The sequence below is a fragment of the Pezoporus wallicus genome, unplaced genomic scaffold (assembly GCF_028554395.1).
Source record: "Pezoporus wallicus isolate ANWC-B61680 ecotype Strahan unplaced genomic scaffold, APGP_CSIRO_Pwel_v1 contig_6382, whole genome shotgun sequence".
Taxonomy (NCBI): Eukaryota; Metazoa; Chordata; class Aves; order Psittaciformes; family Psittacidae; genus Pezoporus; species Pezoporus wallicus.
This window is the reverse complement of record NW_026638015.1, coordinates 3,328,204-3,351,060: the sequence shown is the minus strand read 5'-3', so window position 1 is coordinate 3,351,060 and position 22,857 is coordinate 3,328,204. Positions and strand designations below refer to the sequence as shown.

General features: G+C 36.9%; 1 protein-coding gene across 6 annotated transcripts in view; it reads left to right on the top strand.

Annotated features, from left to right (window-relative positions):
- The window catches only part of LOC130598873 (golgin subfamily B member 1-like), a 44,970-nt gene that overhangs the window by 12,524 nt on the left and 9,589 nt on the right, over positions 1–22,857 (top strand). For 2 of the 6 annotated variants that reach the window (XR_008972107.1, XM_057408740.1), the window contains exons 11-21: positions 214–323; positions 672–789; positions 1,531–1,622; positions 2,544–2,694; positions 6,462–6,571; positions 7,456–7,579; positions 9,065–9,198; positions 10,727–10,836; positions 11,109–11,277; positions 11,625–11,729; positions 11,999–22,801. Coding sequence is in view for 5 of the 6 variants with exons in the window: in XM_057408740.1 (XP_057264723.1) it covers positions 214–323; positions 672–789; positions 1,531–1,622; positions 2,544–2,694; positions 6,462–6,571; positions 7,456–7,579; positions 9,065–9,198; positions 10,727–10,836; positions 11,109–11,277; positions 11,625–11,729; positions 11,999–22,801 (12,026 nt within the window). In the remaining variant the exon portion in view is untranslated. The remainder of the gene's footprint in view (positions 1–213; positions 324–671; positions 790–1,530; positions 1,623–2,543; positions 2,695–6,461; positions 6,572–7,455; positions 7,580–9,064; positions 9,199–10,726; positions 10,837–11,108; positions 11,278–11,624; positions 11,730–11,998; positions 22,802–22,857) is intronic. The other 4 variants (XM_057408744.1, XM_057408743.1, XM_057408741.1 and 1 more) reach the window with 4 other exon arrangements.

Sequence of the window (22,857 nt, the reverse complement as noted above, 5' to 3'; positions counted from 1 at the left end):
GTCAAATACTATAATCTTGAGGGTTATAGGAACACTGAGATAATCACATGAACTATACATTTCTTACTGCATTTTTTATTGTTAATGTTTTTCTGTAAATGTAATTGTCTCATATAAGTGCGTAACTTCCAGTTGTTAAATAAATTAAATGTAGGCCTTTGTATTAATAACCTTTTTATGGTTTAAATAATTCTTTTCCATCTTGTTTCTTAGCACAAGTGAAATTGAAAACAGAAGAGGCCAGCAAATCTGAAGCAAAGTTTCTGAAAATGAAAGCTTGGTCTAAATCAAAAATCAAACAACTGGAGGATGAACTAAAAAATGTATGTGTAACATTATGGTTAATACTCCATGGCTGTTTTAAACTATTGTGCTTGGAGATTTGACTGAAAGAAGTAAAATATGGGGTAAATAGAGTATTAAAATAATTTATTTGAAGTATCTTTATATGTAAATTAGTGTATGAAAATTATATTGACATAAAATGTTGATACAGGGTGAAGTTTCAACAAAAATTAGTATAAACTGGTGTTCAACCCAGCATTCAGAAGTAGATCTATTAGAGATTAGCTGGTTTATTTCAAATATTGGAAACACAGCTATTCTAGTTGACTTTGCTGTGATTTTGGTGTTTGATGCATTTGAAAACTCGTAACTCTTTTTTCCTTTAGTTTTCATCAAAGAATAATGATGTGTCTGCCTTAAACAATCGTATCTCAGAATTAGAAACGGAAAATGAAGAACTCCAGACAAAGCTGCAGTCATTACATGAAATTAGAACTCAAAATGGTAAAAAAGAGTCTTTCTTTTGCAGATGACTAAAAGTAAAGAGACAAAGATAAATGAACTTTCTCATTTTCATTTTCAAAGTGTATCTTTTTTTGAAACAGATTCTGAAGTAACTTTATGCGATTTTGAACAGAAGCATAGAGTGTTTTAAGTCAGAGTTACAGCTCAGCTTTTCCTTCTCTAAATCTGCCTGTGCATGATTCTTGTTACATTTAGGCTTAGGCAGAATAGGTGTAAACTTTTCCAAAAAGTGGCAGAAGCACCTTCTTAGGAGGAAAAATGAGGCCAAACAGAGCTGGAAAATTTATCATAGTATATACAATACACTTCTGAGAGCAGTGAGTTAATATTAATATTATTAATATAAAAAAGATAATTAAGAATTTTCTTTTGTAAGGATTTGAGAGAGAATTTTTTCTTAAAACCTCAGTTTAAAGTAGAGCTCAGAGATATTTTTTTTCTGTTTCACTCTGCGTTTTCTCTGATGTCCTTTCTATAAATGGAAGGTGGTTGAATTTTCAGGTCACCAGTCTAAATTGCTAGCAGCTTAGATTTAAAGCTCTCATCAATATTTAATAATCAAGAAGACAGTATCATGGCTAGATGCATAATGCAGCCCAAGAGGTCATCTAATTCAAACAAATTTCATCTGAATTTTCATTTTGAATCTTTCATTTTATTTTTTATTTATTATTTTTGCATGCTAATAAACCAAATTTCTGATTTATTTTTTTTTTGTAGAAGAATTGCTGACTAAGCTGGAGGTCTATGAAGAGCAGCAAAGGAAGCTGCAAGCTGATCTTGACCAAGTTACAAAGAGGGCAGCTTCACAGGTTAACTTTAAAATTGATTTCTATGAGTTACTGATTCACTCGAACAGTGCTAATTAGACATTGAGAAGTGTGTGTGCTGGATTTTGGAGCTGAAAATGAATTTAGTGATGTATGGAGCTGACTGTGTCAGTAGCTCTTCAGTTGGACCACAAGGTGACAGGTTCTGAATTTCTTAAAATGAATGATTTCTACTTACTTTGCCATGTACCTTAAATTGCATTTTTTTCTAAGCAGTTTATTTAGTTACATGTAACACAAATCATCAAACTATTGTTTTGTATACAATATGAATAGCTTTCAGGAGGAAATAATAGCTGTAGCCTGTTGATGAATGTATAGGCTTGGAGAAGAAAGTGAGAAGACTCAGGAAATACTGCTTAAGGGCTTTAGATGGATTGACAGTACACGTTAGTTATGGTAGCTTTGTACAGCCCTAGCAGAGGGCCAGTTTGAAACAGTTATTATATTTTGCTTAAAAAAAAAATTGGGTTTTTCCAAATTTTATGGAAAAATTGGGGTTTCTTTTGGCAAAATCTTAACATAGTTTTTATTCTGATGGAAAGGCAGTAACATTTCTATTCTGTCCACAGGGGAAAAAAGTTAATAGAGATTTGTTATCCCTCATAAAGACAATTGGATATTGCTTTACTTTGAAATATTGCTAAGATGATGATGTGCCATAAAAATAATTTGATTTAAAAAGCCATTTTTGTTTAAAAATATGTGAGATTTTACAGATTGCTGAGGCTTGATTTTTACGTAACCTACAATAGCAATTGTCATCGCTGTCATAGATCTTTATGCAAAGTGGTTAATTGTAATGGATTGTTTTCTCTGTGAATGGTTTGCCAACTTCGATGTTATTTACATTTGCAGTGGGATTTGGTAAATATATTTTTGTGCTCAATTTCTCTTGTTTAGGCCAGTGAATCAGGTAGTGTGGATGAGCTGCAGAGTCAGCTCTTGGAATGGCAAGAAAATGTACAAGAGTCGGAGGAGTCGCACGATCAAGTCAGAGAAGAGAAATCTGCTATGGCCTTGAGAATGGCTCAGATTGAGGAGGAGAGAGAAGGTGAATTGTTTTATATACAGTACAGTTACAATCTCTTTGTGTGTGCTGTAGTTCAGACTGAATTGGTAGCAAACCACCACGCCTTAGTTCTATAGTCATAAGACTTGTATAGTGACTGAAATTGCTTAAATTTGCAATTTCTCCTTTTTCCTATTTCCTTGGATCTATGTTTTTTGTACATTTGTCTTTTTTGTATCATTTTTATGAGTAGATGCACTCATTCTGTTTACCATCTGAGTTGCTGTTTTGTAAGACTGCTTGAACTTAACTGTGAAAGCTTATTGTCTGCATACAAATGGTCAGTGATAAAAAGTTCACCCCTGAAATATTAAAGGTGCCTGCTTAGAACAACCCATGAAGGTGTGGGGAACCATATAGGCTTGGCTTGAATTTGATGAGTAGAGGTGGTGCTTTAGTAAAATGTACCTGAGATGGAGTTTCCCTTTAGGCATAATTAATGAGAAATCTTTCTTAGAGTATTTAGTAATCTGTTAGTAAGTGTCGCTTGTATAGGTCACCTGAATAACATTAACTGATAGTTGTTTGGATCTAAAGATATTAAATTGCCTACAGAAAATAAGTAATCTAAGGTTTTATAGTTTTCTAAATTATTAATAAAACAATGATGAGAAAGTGAAGCAGCTTCTATTAAAACTTACAAAAGTCCGGATAATTTCAGATAGTTTTTACTGCTTTTTCCATGCCAACTGGTACTGTAATGTAATTTTTGTACTCTTAGTTAACTGTGTAGGAATTAATGGAGAATTTGAATGCACACAACCTACCATCGTAATTAATCCACTTAGTTAATTTGTGATTGAATCATTGTTCATTTACATGAACAATTTGGAAGTTCAGCATGGAAGCACAGAAAAGCTTTAAGGATCGCATCTCTTCCTTTTGAGGGATTTACATGTGTAATGCTTTGAAACGGAAAGAGAATAATACTCCTTTCATTAAAACAACCTGTTACCTCACCTGGAGTAACTGCAGCTCCACATGCAATTTTGATACCAGTTGTGGAACTTCATCTGTGTCAGTCCATGTTTGATTTTGTGTTTTTTTTTCCCCTGGGATAAGCATGACCTTTCTGTTTCTTTTTCCTGCCGTTGCACCTGATGAGCACTCAGCGTCCCTTCCCCCTCCACTCCTACCCTACACTGCGATTTGGTCAGCCAGTGAGAACAGAGTTTCCCATCAGTTTTGTGCATGCAGGTTCCTGCAGCAATGGCAACTTTTAATGTACTGTTGCTGATTTCTCCTGGTTTGGCTTCTTTGGAGGAAATTGCCAACAGTACCTTATAAGATTTGCCATTGATGGTATGTGGGTTTTAGCAATACATGTAACAAATGCTGGGTTTAACTTGATTTTTTTCCTGCCTTGCAATACCTGTTTCTTCATTTGTATTAACCAAATCATCTTCGTTTTCCTTTGTAGTAACAGCTGACTCCATATTTATGTTGTAACCTTATCTAGAGAAAAATTTCTTCACTTGCTACAAGTGGCTGTGACTAAGTAAGAAGCGAATTCATTTAAATGCTCTAAGTAGGACTTGAAATTCAGTAGCGGTTAACAAAAAACCAAAACCACAGTTATATTCCATCCTCTAAATTGCTGAACTTTGCATGCATTCATATTAGGCACCAACATTTTAAAATTGTAGAATCAACAACGTTGGAAAAGACCTTTAAGATCAGCAAGTCTAGCCTTTAAGCAACATATAAACCCACTATTCATTCCATCATAGTCTATGACAATTTGCCATATGTGGTCATTGTCTCTTTCGGGTTGAATGTGTGGGGAGCTGCAAAAGCATAGAGATTGACAGTGTTGATTACACTGAAGACCAGGGCTTGTTTCTTCTGCAGACCACTAAAGATTGTGATATTTAGCGTGAATAGGAACTAGAGACACAGCATTAGCTAATTTAAATGTGTGTGCAGAAAGGTGTTCTGGGAAGCTTTTCATAATTTGCGCTAGATACAATTGCAATTGAAAAGCTCCCTGAGCTGTTGTAAAACATGAGAAAATATGTTTGCTTACTAATTGTTGATAAATTAATGCTAAATTTAACTGAAAGTGTTTTAACGCTTGCTTAGGTGTTCTAAGTAATTGTAAAGCTCTTGTTTCTCTACTTCGATTTTTCATGTGATAATGGTAATTTAATTCTTTTTTTCCTTATCAAATACTTAAAAGCCTAAATATTTTTGTGTTCCTGAAGGTCATTGTGTTATGCATTCTGATTATGCTTAAACCCAGACCACATCAAATTCCATGTCCAAGAAATTTAATTTATTTTTATTTCTTTTCCCCTCCAAAGGAGGGATTAAGTTCTTTCCTTGCTTCTTGATTCGCGTCACTGATTTCAGTGACAGCTCTTGTAAAGAGAGGTGTAAGGCTTGTGATCAACATTTGGCACTTATTTTCACACCTTTGAAGAAGTATGTATGAGAATTAGAGTTGTAAAATCTATACGGGAAAATAAACAAAGGTGTGTAACATGAATGCTGCTAAAGTGACAGTGCCAGAAGCCAAAGTGTGACTAAAACCAGAATTAAACCCCAATTTAACAGACCTGCTTTAAGAGGGTCATTAATTTTCTTTCTCTGTTTAACTTTTTTCCTCTAATCTCTTCTGACAACATGTTAAGTATGGAATTTAGAAATATTACAGGAAGAACTTTAATCTAGGAAGTGTTACTGAACTGCATGTTAGTGACATTATGGTATATGTCCAAGTACTCCTTGGACAACTCAGCTGGAAGTTGAGTGTTCCCAGTGGGGCTCAACCACCTCATTTCAGGTATTAGCCTCACAGATGCTTCAACATAGGTTCTCTGAATTTTGCATGCTGTGAGGACAACTGTGGATTGATGTGGTTAAATTGAAAGCTAAATGTGTAACTGTCTAATTAATCTAACTTTTAATTAAAGTATGGAGCCACCTTTGCTTTCACTTCTGTTTGCTGGCTGTTCTGTTTTGTCTGCTTTGCATGAAACATCTGTTCCAAATCTGTTGCCCCAAACATGTTTTGTCATATCACAAAACAGATGGGAATGTACCTGAAATGAAAAAATCATTTCTAACAATGGACAGGATGCATACCTAAGCTTTCATATTCTGAATTTATGCAGTGTGTTTATTTACAAGTGATTCTGTATTTGTCTTAAAAAGAATGGTATTACTAATCTGTGATAAAATGGTTTGATGCCAGTTTGCAGTGTAACACGTGCTTGTGACTTCCTCAGGTGGCCTGGCTTTGTGGCTCATACTAAAATCAAAGTTGGAAGGAACACGTCATTTCCATAAAACTCATTGTTCAGATTGTGAACCGCACAGCTGTTTCAGCTGATGCCTTTCTCATACAAATGAGGTATATTTTAACCTGGTAAATTGAAATGAGATGTAATATAGCACTTGAATTGGTTGGCATTTTTTTCTAGTATCAGTATAACCTCACCCTTTTTAGTCTTCTGTATAAAATCTTCATTTAGAGCTGACGAAGAACTAAGGTTAGGCTTCAGTTTGCTTCTTCTTAGTAAGACAAACTTTAGTTTTATGTTCTGTGTACTAATGTTGGAGAGAAATCACAAGGTAAATGCAGTGAATTGCTTCTTTAATCTTGTTCCTATCACTCATTCATAGGGACTTCAGCCTGTCCCTGGCCTCTCTTTTCATGTAGTAGTGTCTGATATAAATGTAATTGCATTCCTGTGGCACAAAACTGATTGAGGATGACTGGTTCTTTCCTGGCTGCTCTGATCCAGCCATAGTCTCAGGGGAACAGGAGCTGGAGGAGGAACTGACCACAGTTCAAGGAATGGGCAGGCTGCAGGAGGCAAGAAGAAAAAGCAATCAAACCAGCAGGGAGCTTCAGGTGGGTTAAAAGAGAGTTTATTTTTGCCTGTATGTTAATAAAAATATGGAAAGTACTGTTATTTGTATGGTGGTTTACACTTAAAACAGTAAGGACTTAACTTAGATTACTTACAGAACTGAAAATGTTGGTAATTTAATGATTGTAGCCAGACATAGCAAGAAGGTAAGAAATTCCAATGCATCACACGTCTCCATTCCATGAGTCTACTTAATTTTACACTGAAAACTAATGAGCTTCCCTCTGGAGTAATTCACTCCAATGCTTGAAGCTATGTGCATGATTAATATGTTAAGGCTGTCTTTGGTTAAGATACAATCTTTATGAATCTGTTGGTGGAGCTTTGCTGAATAACTGTTGAGTAGTGTCACTTCATTCCGGTGTAATTCTGGGTACTTGGTGATGTAAGTTGCACAAAAAGATGATAGTTCTTGTAAGAAAAATTTGATGTCATTGTCACATTAACATACCACTGGAAGTGTAATTTAATGTTTAGTTAAATCCAGTACTTTACTCTGAGATTCAGACAACCTATTAATTAGAAATCAGGGGACTAATTAAGGTATGCAGACATAGTTATTCATTGGCCTTTCAGATGCCTGAGGGTGTCTTCACAGGCCTGGCAGATACTACAGAAACCTGTGGAAGACTTGGCTTTTCTGGAAATAAAAGCTGGAAGCTGGGCAGGATACTCCAGTGTCCACAGCAATCCCATGTACTTTTAAGCACCTGATTCACATGCTGAGTTTTAGGACAGGAGGATTGGAACTGAATGATCTTACGGTCCTTTCCAACCCAAACCATTCTGTGATTCTATAATGTGTCTTTTACCCATGCTTCCTTTCTTCTTTAATTCAAACTTCATTCTCATGTTTCGTGCATAGGAAGAATACAACTTTGACAGAAAACAATGCTTTCAAGAATTGAACGCCACCTTGGATAGCACTGATTCAGCTGAAGGAGAAAACATGGGAGGTTGGTGGCCAGAGTACACTTCACCTAATGCAGGTGTGATAGAGACTAGACAGTTTATTAAAGCATGCACAGCATCTGTATTTTGTGTCTATTTTTGTTTTCAAATTCAACTAACAACCCATTTGTGGTGTATTCTAATCTTTGTGGAATTTTTTTGGCTTTCCTTTTCTGTTTCATTTTAAAGCATGTGCGTGCTGGATGAACTGCCTAGTTTTGGTTCAGAATTAGAATACACAACCACACACTGGAATTGGTTGAGCCTTGGTGCCTATGAAATACCCTCTGTGGCAAGATCATACATTTTTTAAGTTATGAGTCTTGTCCTGTGAATGTGTTTCCAATTTACATCACAGTTGCGTTGCAAAGCAGAATTGTGTTCCATTGCTGTATGCTTTTAATTTAAAAGTCAAATTCTTATTGTTTTTAATGCTAATGTTTCCGTATCGATGATAAAGGCTGCAAATATCTCTTATTAAAGTGTAATAGACTCACTTGATAGAGACCAGTTTGATTATCAATAATTGCTTAAGATTTAATCCTCTAATTACATGATTAACTTGTGATTAAAGGAACAGGAGCCACATGATTGATTGAGCCACAATATTGTTTAGATAATATTGTCAATGAGAAACTTAACATGAGCCCGCAGTGTCCGCTCGCAGCCCAGAAAGCCAACTGTATCCTGGGCTGCATCAAAAGGAGTGTGACCAGCAGGTCCAAGGAGGTGATCCTGCCCCTCTACTCTGCTCTCATGAGACCTCACTTGAAGTATTTTGTGCAGTTCTGGTGTCCTCAACATAAAAAGGACATGGAACTGTTGGAACAAGTCCAGAGGAGGCCACGAGGATGATCAGGGGACTGGAGCATCTCCTGTATGAAGACAGGCTGAGGAAGTTGGGGCTGTGCAGCCTGAGGAAGAGAAGGCTGTGTGGAGACCTCATAGCAGCCTTCCAGTATCTGAAGGGGGCCTATAGGGATGCTGGGGAGGGACTCTTCATTAGGGACTGTAGTGACAGGAGAAGGGGTAATGGGTTAAAACTGAAACGGGAAATTTAGATTGGATATAAGGAAGAAGTTCTTTACTGTAAGGGTGGTGAGGCACTGGAATGGGTTGCCCAAGGAAGTTGTGAATGCTCCATCCCTGGCAGTGTTCAAGGCCAGGTTGGACAGAGCCTTGGGTGCCATGGTTTAGTGTGAGGTGTCCCTGCCCATGGCAGGAGGGTTGGAACTGGATGATCTTAAGGTCCTTTCCAACCCTAACTATTCTATGAGTCTGTGAGTATTTCTGCCAGGGTCTGAGTTTTTAAGCTATGCAAGTTTATTTTAGTTTTCTGTCAGTTAAGGGTAATTTTGACATCTCATTTTTGGAAACAGAAGACCTCAGGCATTTCCACTGGCAATGGTTGAGACCTGATTGTGCCCAGACCAGTGAGAATTGTGAATAAGAAGCTGAAACCATTTCTAGACTTCAGGAATTTTAGTAGACCTTTCCTGAAATAACTTCTTCTTTGACTTAAGTAGGTTTACGGAGTGTGGTTGAAGAGTTGGAATTGGAAAGAAATCAACTGCAGGAACAAATTCTTTTTCTAGAAGAGCGTTGTCAAGATTTGGAAGACAGATTGCAGCTCCAGGGGAGAATGGAGGCTCTTCAGGTGAGCTATTATAGTATGTAAAACCTCATGATATAAGAGAATCATTTTAGTCTCTGTATATTCTTACAATCTTAATCTGCAGTAAGACAAAACCATCAATTTGCAGCTAGCAAAAATGTCTAAAGCCTACTTTATACGTGATAATTATGTTGCCAGAGAGTGTACATGTCTTGTATTATGCTCTGAAGTTGAAGCCTTTCACTTTTGTTCAGCATATGAAGAGACTTATTTGGAAGTAAGCGTTATTATTTGTTTGACAAAACAGAGTAAAAGGTAACATGATTTTCATTATCCTACGTAGGGTCTTTGTCAGAAGGTCCAGAATTGGATTTTGTTACTACTGGCATAAGTCTTCCTCTTCTTATGTCCCTCAAATTCCTTTCTTGTAAACGTATGTGTGCATTATTATTTATGTATACACACACATTTATAGAAAAGAAACTATTTAAATATAGGAAAATAATTAGTATTTCAATATTTTGATATAAAATCTAAACCCCAGATATCAAATTGATATATATTTATATTGTAAAAGCATTCAACAAGTGCACCAAAAGGAACGGTACAGTAAATATTCATCTGAAAAGTTACTTTTACTATTGCCTGACTGACAAGTTTCTGTGTTTGAATAAAACTCTTTCAGGCCTGCTGTGAGAGATCAGTTGTGTCATGTAGTGCAAATAAAGTTTACAGATTATCATAGATCTTCATCTGTTAAATTGCACATTAATGATATTAAGATGAAAGACAACCTTATATTAATTATTCCTTGAGAATCTTGTAACAAAGCCTTTCAATACAGGTAACCTTTGGTGTAGATGAAGAAGGGCAGCTATTGAGGGCGGTACAGGTGTGTTCTGCCTCCTCCAAAAGGCTAGCTTATTTTCATTAGTGGTGACAGGTTTGCCCTGTTTGTCCTATTTGCTGTTGATTGTGGATATGTGTTGTGCTTTTGGGTTTGGGTTGGGTGGTTGCTGTTGTAAGATACTTTGGTTTGTGGTTTTCTTTTTGAATTGGTGCCGTGGATCTGGTTAGAGTAGGAGATTTGTATTGTGTTTAAAAACAAAAGCTGTGTGAATGAAGCTTGCTTCCTCTTTTTTTTCTCCATAATTCCTCATATTTTACATTTCTTCAACCTGAAAAAATAGGCCAAAAAATATTGCAAGTTTGGTACTATCTTCAAACCAATGAGGAAAGTGGTCTATTCAAAGCAGTAAGATAAGTAAGCTGCCTTAACACAGTCTTGAGTGTGTGTGTTGTTTTGGGTATACAGCAATCATCCTAGAGTTCCTACTAAAGGAGGTATTTCTGCCAGGTGGGTTGCATCTATCTGACTAATATCACATCTGAACTTGTGATAGGAGTGTTGTAGTTTGCACTGATACCTGCTAACGTGCTGGAATAATGGTCTCTTACTCCTGTGTAGAATGTAAATCTCCTGAAGAGTCAGATTTACATGACTCCAGTTATTTCATGCTGTTCTGAGTGTTTGTGTATGATAATGCTCTTCATTAATTTTTTGTTGCAGAATGAAAATGAACGTTTGCAAACTCAACTCACCCAAATACGCAACCAACAAAAACAAGATATGGAAAAGCATCAGCTTCTGATCTCTGGCTTGAATGAGCAGCTTAAAGGGTAAAATAAAGGGTCTTCACAACTCTGTACAGGATTAGCTTTCTTTGCTTTAAGCTTAAACTTGGACTGAGAAGTATACTCTTTTAAAACACCTGCGAAAGAGTTACATGAATCCTGCTTCTGATTGCAGTAATGTTATATTTGTACTTGGAAGTTTAAATGGAAAATGTAAAAAAATGACTGTTCTTTTAGGAAAATAGTTTGGGGCTAATTCTAGAAAGCTTAAAGCCGACTTTGTTTTCAAAATGTCTAAGTACGTATTTTCTTTTTAGCTTAAGTGACAGGAATAGCTTCCTTGAAAATTCCCTTGGAGAAAAAGAACTGAAGTTGTTGAGCACAACAGAAAAACTAGAACAAATTGAAACTTTGAGGAAATTGCTTCAAGAAAAGGATCTTTTGAACAAAGAGCTTGGTGAAAAGTTTGTGCATACTGAGCAAAAAGTAAGTTTTATTGTTAAATAGTATTATTAGAACTGGTGAGCATTAGGCATAACTTTCTACTTGTGTCCCAGCAGCAGTATTGCAGTTTTCCCTAAGAGTTTTTCTCTGTTTCTTTACAGTTTTGTCCATGTGATTGCTTTGCTTTAAGTTGGGTGTAAGGATTTCTTAGACCAAACACAGAGCTTTGCATGAAAGTATGTTTTATTGGGGTGATAAGTTATCCTCATTTATTAATTTCAATTTATAAACCTCACTGTTGTGTAAACTGAATATTATAACACTAACATCACAATTTTAACATAGTTCTATATATTTCTATCACGTTGCCTTCTATTTTTAACACTAAGCTGAATGAAGCCTTAAAGAAATGCAGCGTGTATGAAGTGGAGACCACTGAGCAGAAAACAGTCATCAGTGATCTAACAGAAAAAGTTGCCACACTGAAGGAAAAGGTAACTCATTAAAATGAAGAGATGCTATGTTCTTTTGACACAGCCTATTTAAATGTCAGTAAAATAACAGCATTAACTGCTTAAAATTTCATACACTAAGCTTTCTGTATGCTTAAACAGCCTAAAGAATAACATGGTTATCTTGTGAGTATACAGTAAGGTACAGATTGATTACTTTAAATGCTCATTCCACATGTGGAGTGTAACTTCCATTCTCCCTCTAACGTAAGTTTGAAATATTCTTGTAACATTATTCTCTTGATGTTTAGACTTTGAAACAAGATGGCGTGGTAGAATCGATGCAGCTGGATCTGGACCAGACCAATGAAGAGCTTGACAAATTGAACACAAGCCACTTAGAGGAAAGATCTCAACTTATTCAAGATCTCCAGAAATGTGAAAGAGAAATTGATAATCTTAAAGAAGCACTGGCAGAAAAAGACAGGGAGATGTCTATGCTGTCTTTGAATATGACAGAGTATTCTGAACAGGTTATCATCCTGAAGCATCAGGTGCAATGCAAAGAGGAAGAAATCCGAGGCATGGAAGAGGCTTTATCAAAGGCTGAAAGGGAAACTCATTTACTGAAAGAAGTACAAACAGCTGATGTAAGAGATGCAAGCCTGCAGATATCTGCCCTTTCTGAGCAGAGTAATACAATGAGATTAGAGCTTGAAAGAATCAGAGTTGAGAATGAAGCTAAAACCAAAGAAAATGAGGAATTAATAAGACAAAGCAGTGAGAACAGCCTTACAATTAAGGATCTCCGTTCTGAAATCCAGGCCAACAGTGTCGCATACCATAACAAACTAGCGGAGTGTGAGTCACAAATTACTTTGCTGAAAGAGCAAATTAGTAAATCATCTGAAAAGCTACAGGAAACTGAGAATAAACAAAGAAAAGAAACTGAGCATTTGAAATCTCAGCTTGAGGAAAGCAATACTCTAAAGGAAAAATGGAACAATTTGCTTAAAGAGAAAGAGAGTAAAGCACAGACACTTGAAAATGAGTTAAAATCAATTAAAGGTTCATACAACAAACTGGTGTTGGAAAATGCTAAAAAAGATGAAGAGTTGACTGAATTGTCTAGGAAGCTTGTGGAACATACTGAACATCAGGAAACAATTCAAAAAGAGCTACAGGAGAAACAAGAGTTCATTATTTCATTAGAGAAGAAGCTTGGGGTTATGGAGCAGCAAAATGAAGAGACTAAACTTAAATTAACTGGAGATCTGAAAGCCAAAGAGACATGCTGCAAAGAACTTAATAACCAGTTAAATGAAATACATAAACAGATGAACAAACTGGAAACGGAGGCACAGGAGAAAGCTTCAGCTAATAAACAGTTGCAGGCAGATCTTGAAGAGAAAGAGGAAAAACTGGCAGAGCAAATAAAAGCAAATGAATACCTGAAAAAAAGTATTGATATGGTAGAAAAAGAGAAGGAACAGCTGATCAGTGAAAAGGAGGATTTGTCCAAGCTCCTGGATGTAAAAGAGTGTGAATTGTTAAAGAAAATCCAGTCTGTGGCAGAAATAGAGAATAAGTTATCTATTAGCACCGCTGAGTACGAAAAATCTCTTTCACTACTAAACTGTGATAAAAACAGTCTGGCAAAAGAGATTGAACAACTTTCAGTGCTTGCCCAGCAAAAAGAAAATTCAGTTGCAGAACAGCTGCAGGAGAAAACAAAGGAATGTAATGTGCTAACTGATCAGTTGTTTGAAAGCAAGGAACAGACACAACAGTTGCAGGAGCAAATGCAATCACTTCTCATTCAGCTGAAGGATACTAGAGACAAAGAAATAAAAACAGAAGAAATATTAAATAATAAATTATCTGAATGTAGTAGCCTGATCCAAGAGCTCAGCCATAGCAAGGAAAAGAATTTACTACTGCAGGAACAAATTCAAAGCCTAACTTTGGATTTTGAAACTGCAAACAGGTCTCTAAAAGAGAAAACCCTTCAAAATGATTCATTATGTAAGGAAATGGAAGAGAGTAAGCTGTGTATTGTAGAGTTGCAGGATGAAATTAAAAATCTTAAGGATGTAAAAACAAAGTTATCACAGTTGGTAGAGGAAAGAGACCTGACTGTGAAAAATCAGGGTTCAGAACTTGAAAAGTTGCACAAGCAAGTTTCTGAAAACGTGGAAGAAAGTACAGCATTAAAGAATCAGCTACAGCTCTTAAGCAAAGAAGTAGATCAGCTTAGGCATGAAAAGGAGGACTTTGCAAGCTTATTGAGCACAAAGTCACACGAGTGTGAATTTCTTCAGTCACAGGTGGTACAACAACAGTCTGAAATTACTTCAGCAAGGCAACAAGCACAAACAGCAGCTCTAGAAAATGACAAGTTGAAAGTAGACATTGAAACGGTTAATGTTCTGGTCATGAAAAAGTCAGATGAAGTAGCTGCTTTAACTTCACACTTATCCCAACAAAGTCATAATATTTTAGAACTCAAGGACCAAATTGATGGCCTGTTGATTGAAAAAGAAAACTTAAAAGTTGTCTCTGAAGAAAAAGAAGCTCTCCTTTCTGAAAAGGAGGCTTTGATTCAGCAAATGAAAGAGAGTAAACAGGCAGGAGAAGGGCAGTACGTGCAAATCATTTCCGATCTGCAAAACCAAATACAAGCCCTAGGTTCTGAAACCAACCAGCTTAGACAAACAGTGCAGGAAAAAGAAAATGAATTTAAGAGGCAAGGCCAAGAATTAAAATTATTAAAAGATAAATCTGAGGAGTCTGATGTACTTAGGGTTCAACTGTCTGAGAATATGGAGGTTATTTCTGACCTGCAGTGTCAGCTTAGAAATGCAACAGAAAAATCATCCCAGTTGAATGATTCCATTATACAGAAGGATGAATGTTTAAAACAAAAGTTAGATGAATACATCAGTTTAAAAGCCCAGCTTTCTGAAGTACAGGAATCTTCTCTTTTGCAGGAGAAGCAGTTAAAGCTTGTAGCCTCTGAAGCAGAACAGTTGAAAGTGCTTGTTTCAGAAAAAGAATTAGCCATCAATAATATTTCATTATTCAGTGAGAATTTAAAGACGCAGCTTCAAGGGAAAGAGAATGAATGTGAGGTTTTAAAGAAACAGGTTTTAGAGCTGGAGGAAGCAAAAGTGACTTTACAAAGCGAAATACAACATCAGAAGAATTTAGTAATTGAGATGGACCAATCGTTATCAGAAAAGGAATCATCTCTTAAGGAAAATGACAATCTCCTCAAAGCTCTGAAGGAGAAAGCAAAGGAAGATGACAAGAAGACAGTTACAATTTCTGAGCTCCAAAATCAGGTACATGACCTAACACAAGAACTACAAAAATCTAAAGAACTAATCCATGAGAAAGAAAATGCCTTTTTATCTCTTCAGGAGAAAATTGAAGCACAGAATGAACTAAGAACTGAGTTGAATGCAGCTCTTGGCCAAAAAGAAGAAGTTATTGCTGGACTGCTTAATTCTTTAAAGGAGAAAGATGCCAGTATACAGTTGGCAGATAGCAACGTTAATGTTCTTTCTAGTGAGATTGAGGTTCTCAGAGAAAAACTAGAGAAAAGTGATGCAGCCATGAAAAACCTGACTGAGGAAATTCAGGAAAAGAGTGAAAAGCTTGGTGTTAATCAGAAGAAAATTGATTCTTTGACTGCTGAACTTGACTCTCTTAAAAATGAACACCAAAAAGCACTAGACCAAATAAGTACGTGGGGAGAACAACTACAGCAGAAAGAATTGTCTGTGGAGTCTCTGCGTGTGAAGTGCACTGAACAGGCAGATAACATAGTGCGTTTGAAGTTGGAGTTGGACAACGTAAATTCCAAATCATCCCAGGACTGCCATGACAATACACTTTTCATAGCTGGTCTGCAGTGTCAGGTAGAGGCTTTAGAGAAAGAAAAAAATCTGTTACAAGAAGATGTGAATAAACTGATGGCCGAAAACACACAACTTAGTGCCTCTCAAAATGGTTTGCAGAAGAAATTGGAAGAGCTCCGAGAAATCAATGAAAAGCTAGAAACCAGTGAGAATTATTCAAGAATGCAGATAGATGCTGTCAAACTGCAGATGAAGACTGAAAAAGAGAAGTTACAGATGCAGGTCAGTGTGAAGGGTGAAGAACTTTCTAAACTAGAACTTAAGTTTGAAACTCTAGAACAAAGTCTGCTTGAGTCAGAAAGCAAATGGGTGACTGAACTTGATAGGGCAACTTTACAAAACAGTAATCTTGCTGAGCAGTTGAGCACTTTAGAAAGTGAAATGGAATCAAAGGATAGCAAAATCCAGTCTTTGCAGCAAGAGCTGGATCTTATAAACAAGGAATTAACTCAAAGCTTATCTCCATTACTTAGTAGTAGGCTTTTATGTAAAGAAAAGGCAGCACAGGCGTCAGATTCTGAACTGCAGCTAACTGATAGTAAAACTCAGTTGGAAAAATTCTCCGCTCTGATAACCACTATTTTGAGCAAAGAAACAGAAGGAGAGCAGTTGCAACTGGTGCTTTTAGAAAAACAGGAAGAGATAGACACCATGAAAGAGGAATTAAAAAGTATGCAGTCACTTGAGAAGCAGAAGGAGTTGCTTCAGAATGATATTGAGAAGATGAAGGGCAGATACGAGTCTGAAATTGAATGCCTGTCAAAAGAAATGGTCACACTGAAGGAAGCGTTATGTAAACAACAGTCTCTCCTGCAAGAAAGCAAAGAATCTTTTGCTGAAGTAAATAAGCAGGTTGAATTTCTTCAAGACAAGATAAATAAATCGGAAGAAATAGTAAGAACCAGTCAAGAAAAACTGCACATGGAAGGTAAAAAAGTAGCCAGTCTCCTTGAAGAAATGGGAGAAAAAGATCAACTCATTGAAAACTTAACTTCCCAGGTAAATCAGCAGAAGGATTTAGTTTCTGGCCTAAGCCAGCAACTGAAAGAAAAGGACTGTTCTGTTACCCAGATCATGGAATCATTGTCTAACGAAATGCTGAATTTCTCTGAAGAAAGAAATATGTTAAATACCAAACTGCAAGACCTTGAAGCTGTCCATAATAGTTCTGTAGGAGAGCTAACCCGAGCATTGCAGGAACTTGAGGACTGTAAGAAGGAACTGGAGCATAGTCAGGTTACGTTAAGCAGTCGAGAAGCTGCATTTAGAGATTTAATGCATGAGAAAGAGCAGATGCAATTTAATCTTGAGAAAATGGGCAAGGAAAAAGAGAATCTTAAAAAGAAACTTCAAGCAGCATTGATCATAAGAAGAGATCTAATGCAAAAAGTTGGAAAACTAGAAAAGAGTGGTCAGGAAGAAATAGAAAAAGAGCAAAAAAAAGCAGAGGAGCTGTTGAAGGAAGTTAATGGGTTAACAGAGAAGCTGAAAGTAGTTGAAGTACAAAAGAAAGAATTTGAGTCTCATCTTGGGACTTTGGAGCAACAACTTTTAGAAAAAGATGCCAAAATAAGTGATTTGACTGAAATTTTGTCTTCTAAAGCTTCTTATTTAAAGGAACTTCAGGACAAGATTGCAGAACTAAATGATGTCATTGCTGACAAACAAAATGCATGTGAGCAGAACCTAAAGTCTTTAGAAGAGAAGGACAGCGTGCTTGCTCATATGCAGTCTATGCTTGATGAAAAAACAAGTGTGTATGAAGAGGAACGTTCTCAGTTGCTCTTAGCTCTTGAAAAGGTGAAGTCTGAAGTTAAGAAGGAAGAATTGTTGAAAGATTCCAGTGCAGAAGAGCCTGGTTTAAGTGCTGGGGACAGAAAGAAATGCCTGGATGCCAACATTGACATTAGTGTAATGAATCGGTTAAAAAAAGAAAAAGAAGCCTTACAGGGGGAGCTTCTGGTCAGGGAAGAAGATAGGAAGAAATTTCAGAAAGAAAGGGAAGAGCACATTAAACTTGCAGCAGATTTTGATGAACAAAAAACCCAACTTGAGCAACTGAAACTAGAACATAAAGCACTCTGGGAAGTTCTTCAAACAAAATGTAAAGAACTTGACTTGAACCAGTTAGAGTACCCCCTAGTGAAAGAGCTGGCTTCATCTGAGGCAGTGATGGGAGAAGAAGAATCCGACAAACCAAGCAGCATTCAGGTTCCATCCTTTAAAGAGTCAGAAGACATCACTTTGGTGGCAAATAAAGACACTGAGTTAATAGAACTGCGAAATAATTATGCAAAACTTCAGGAGGAAACAGAAATGTTAAGGAAAGAGTTGAGAAGAATACCCATTGAATTTGGTGATGCAAGGGAAGAAACTGTCAACTTGCACTCTTCAAGGCAGCAGGAGCAATGTGAGGGCAGCTTGTTGGAGGACATAAAGCATCTGCAGAAGAAGCTGAAAGCATATGAGGCTGAAGCTATAGATGCTAAGACAGAGCTTGAACGTGTGAATAATGAGAAGGAAGCACTGATTAAAAAAAGTGAAGAGGATTACAAGGTGAGCCAGGAGAAACTGCAGAAACTGAGAAGTGAAGCTAAGAAGGAGGTTGGAGAAAAGAATGAGGAGATAGCAGCATTGCATTGTTTGCTTACGGATCTCAAAGATAAACTTGATCTGGAAAAGGAATTGTTAAACAAAACAATACAGGAGGGCCAAGAAGAAACCCTCCGTTACAAAACAGCACTAGAAGAAGTGAAGAGTGAAAAAGAGAAACTACTCAGTTGTTTAGAAAAGTCTGATTTGGAACTAATTAATATGAAAAAGGAGGTAAAACATGTCAATGAGGAAAACAAAAAACTTCTGACAGAGCTGTGCATGCTACGTGACAAGGCTGAGATGACCGGACCTGTGGTGCCATCCAAAGAGCTGAAGGAAGATGATGATACCGAACAAGGAAAGTTGCAGGGTAAAGGCGCCTATTTCCAGCTATCAGAGACTGCTTGCTCTGGCAAAGCTAAAGTGAGAGAAGCAACAGAATGTCACATCCAAAAACAAATGCAAGTGATTGAAGAGCCACTGGCAAAAACTGCAAATGAAAATGTTTCTAGACCACACGAGCAAAGAACTGTACCAGAAGAGAAGACCAGAGAGCTCCTTCAGAGAAAATTACAGGCTGCTTTAATATCACGTAAAGAAGCCCTGAGAGAAAATAAATGTCTGAAAGACCAGCTTGAAAAGCTGATGTTGGAAAGAGAAGATCTGGTGAACAAAGCAGGGATGCTTGAACACTTGTTAGAGCTTGGTAAAGAAAAACAAAGTTCAACTACTGTTTCTTCATTGTCTGAAGAGGAGCGCCTTGCTTCTGAAAATGCCAGATTGCTGACTGAAAATGAAAACCTCACTGCAGCTTGTGAAAGTCTTAAATCCACCATGGAGTCTATAGTTCAGGAAAAAGAGGCCTTTTCTTTCCAACTAAATACCTTAAAAGATTCTCAGACAGTTGAATTAACAGGCTGGAAGGCTAAACATAGTGAATTAAAGCAGGAGTATGAATCGCTTCTTCAGGCGTATGAGAATATCAGTAGTAAAATAGCAGATATGAGGCAAGTTATTGATCTCAGTAGAAAAGAGAAGCAAGAGGCTATTCAAAGACTGAGGGAAGGAGAATCTGAGAAGGAAGCTCTTGAGAAGCATTTACAAAAACTCATTGACGAAAATGAGGTTATTAAGAATCAGCTGAAACAACTTGGAGAATCCAAGAAAATGGAAGCTGACGAGTTACAAAGTAAAGCAGAAAGGCAGATACGTGAGCAAGAGGCAAGGATGCAAGAGCACCAAGATCGTCTTCATGAACTCACCAAACAGAATCATCAGCTAATGGAGGAAAATGAGCAGCTGAAACAAACTTCTGAAAACTTAAAGCAGGCTTTAGAGAAAATTCAGAATGAAAATTATATCCTTCAGAACAACATCACTGTAACTAAAGCAGCTTTGGGAGAGCTCCAGGTTCAAATGGAAGTGCACCAGAACGATATGCAATCTAAAATCAGTGAGGCGTTATTGGAGAACGAATCATTATTAAAGGACATTAATGAGTTAAAGGATAAACTCTCTGAAAAAGAACAAGACGTGTTTGTCTTAGAACAAGAAAGAAATGTGATTTCAGGAAAAGCAAAAGAAACTGAAAAATCTTTGGACCACAAAGATCACTGTCTAATGAAGCTGGACATGGAATGTCAGAGGCTTACACAAGAAATTGTTAGCCTAAATGAAAAAGTTAAGATTTTAGAGGATGACAAATGTCTCCTACAGGAAGAATTAGAAAATGTACAAGAAAGTTCTTACAAAGTAAAGAATGAAAGAGAATTTCTGGAGACAGAATTGCTTAATCATGTCAAAAAAGTTGATCATCTTACTGACAGAATGAAATTGGCGCAAGTACAGAATAACTTGCTCTTACAGCAGCTGGAAGAATTAAAGGCAGAGAAGTGTAATGTGATCAGAGAAAAAGAAGAACAGCAGTTACATCTTGTAAAAATATTTGAGGAGAAGGTGAAAAGTGCTCAGAGGGATAATAATGGAAGTAAAAACAAAACGAAAGAATTGCAAGAACTCTTAAAGGAGAAACAGCAGGAGATCAACCATTTGCAGAAGGATTCTATAAAGTTCCAGGAGCTGATCCTGGATTTGGAAAGATCTGTGAAACTGTCACAGGCAAAAAGTGAAAAATTCGAAAAGGACTTAAGTAATATGTCAGAGAAGCTTGCAAAGTCCAATGAAGAAATACAGCATCTTGAGGGAAAGCTTTCCTCCCAGGTGAACTTATTGGATCAGTCAAAGAATGAAGTGAACAGGCTCACAGATGAGAATCTGAATTGGAGAAAAGAACTTAAGAAAAAAGATGATGAACTGCAAATTCAAAAGAGGGAATATGAGAGACAATTGGAATTTAATCTTCAGCAACTTAAATTGGTTCACAAAAGAGACTTTTTGAATGTAGAGGAAAGACACGGTGCCCTTGAGAGAGAAAAAGATAGGGCACTTAGTGAGATTCATGGTTTGCAAGAGGAAATTAGCATGAAGGACTCTGAAAACAAGAAACTTCAAGCAGATCTGAATGCAGCTTTGGCACGATTAGCTGCTTTTACAAAGTGTATGTCCTCTCTTCAGGATGACCGGGACAGGGTAATCACCGAAATGAAAACCTGGGAAATGCAGTTCAAAGAGATCATCCAAAAGAAAGAGAAACAGGTAGAGGACAGTAATAAAAGAATAATATCTTTACAAGATGAATTGAAAGAGAAGATCACTCAGATTCAAGAACTGAATATCAAATATTCTATGGTAGAGGAAACAAAGGATGAACTGTATTTGAGGCAAAAATCTGTTGATAGACAACGCCATGAAGAGCTCTGCAGAATAAAGGAAGAAAATACAGCGTTTCTGAACAGGCAGCAAGAACTGGAGAGCGTTCTTCAGTCCAAAGAAGAAGCTTTGCAAGCACTCCTTAAAGAAAATAATTCTCTTAATCATCTTATAGAGAATAGTAAAAGTGCAGGAAGAGAGATAAAAGCTCTGGAAAGTAATTTTACCAGACAGGAACAAGAACTGCAACAGCTTCTAGCTGAGAAGGAAAAACTTAATGCTGAATTGCAAAAGCAGATTACCATTTCTGAGCAAATGAAGGTCATGCTAAATAATAAAGACAAGGAAATTTCTTTACTTATTTCTTCAAAAGGTGATGAAATCTCCGACTATCTTAGTCAGGTACAGAATCAACACAGAAAACAAATCCAAGAGTATGAACTTCAGTTAAAGTCTTTGCAGCTGGAGAGGCAACAATCTGAGGAGTCCTGTCAGAGGATGGAAAATGAATTGAGAAGTCTCCAGGTGAAAGCAGACAAAGCAGGTCAAGATAAGGCTGCAATTGCCAGTGAAATAGATGCCTTGAAAAAATCAATGTCATCTCTTCAGAATGATCGGGATGATCTATTTACTAAATACAAAGAGCTGGAACATCTTCACCAAGATGTCTTGAATCAGAGGGACAGCCTTATAGTTGGCAATGCAAGTGAAAATAATGCTTTGAAAGAAGAATTGAGGGTGCTTCTTAATCAGATCGATGATCTTCATTCTGAAAATGCAATGCTAAGTGCACAGCTGATAAAGTATAGGGAAGATCTTAACCAAGTTTTATCTCTGAAAGACCATCAGCTAAAAGACTTACTTAAGCAGAAATTGGATTGTATTAAAAGCCTTGAACAAGAAAAATATGATCTTCAAAAACAAATAAAAGAAATGCAGCTTTCCAGTGAGCTGCAGAAGGATACTGCTGTATCTTTGGAACATGAAAATAAGAAATTGGTGTCTAAAGTAAATGATTTAGAATCTTTAATTGCATCACTAAATAAAGAGAAGCTTGTTTCCAGATCTGGAGAGAAGCTGGTAGCTAGTGATAGTGTTCAGAATCAAGAGTGTGTATCAGATGGGCAGTATGGAGAAAATCTTCAAGAACTCCAGAAATCAAGAGGCAGAAATACTAAGGATGCAGATAAGGAATACAGTAAGACTGTTTTGACACTTGAACATGGAGATGAACCCGATGCTTTTCCAACGAAGATGATGCTAGAAGTTCAGTCTCAAAATAGTGAGCTGAGGTCCCAAAATGAGGCCTTTGGGAAAGCAATGAGTGCTCTGCAAAATGATAGAGATAGGATAATAGAAGACTTAAAGGTACTTCAAAGCAAATACACATCTGATCTCCAGACTGAAAAAAAGAAAGGAGACGAACTTGAAGCTGAATTGAATGGCTTTAAATTACATCTTGCCACTATGCTCAAAGAAAATTCTCTTCTGAATCGGGCTATTTTTGATGCTGCAGATAAGGTTACACTTGATCAGATTGCTGCTGAAATTGAAAAGCTCTGTAGGACGTTAGTCAGTCGAGAGATGGAGGTTAGCAGGCTCTCAGCTGAGTGTGGCAGTTATGTTCACCAGATTGAAGCTTTTTCCAAGGCTATGGCCAGTCTTCAGGATGACCGAGACAAATTGCTGCAGGAACTCGGCAATCAGAAGGTAACTTCTGGAACAAAACAGGGCACGGCTTCATTTCTCATTGGTTGCAACAGCATCAGTGAGCTCAATTCTCTTAAAAGTAATTTGGCTATGCCTCAGAACAATAGGGGAACGTTGGTAAGTTTTCATTTTGTAATGTATTTCTTTATGCAGAGAATGCTTAGAGACATTAT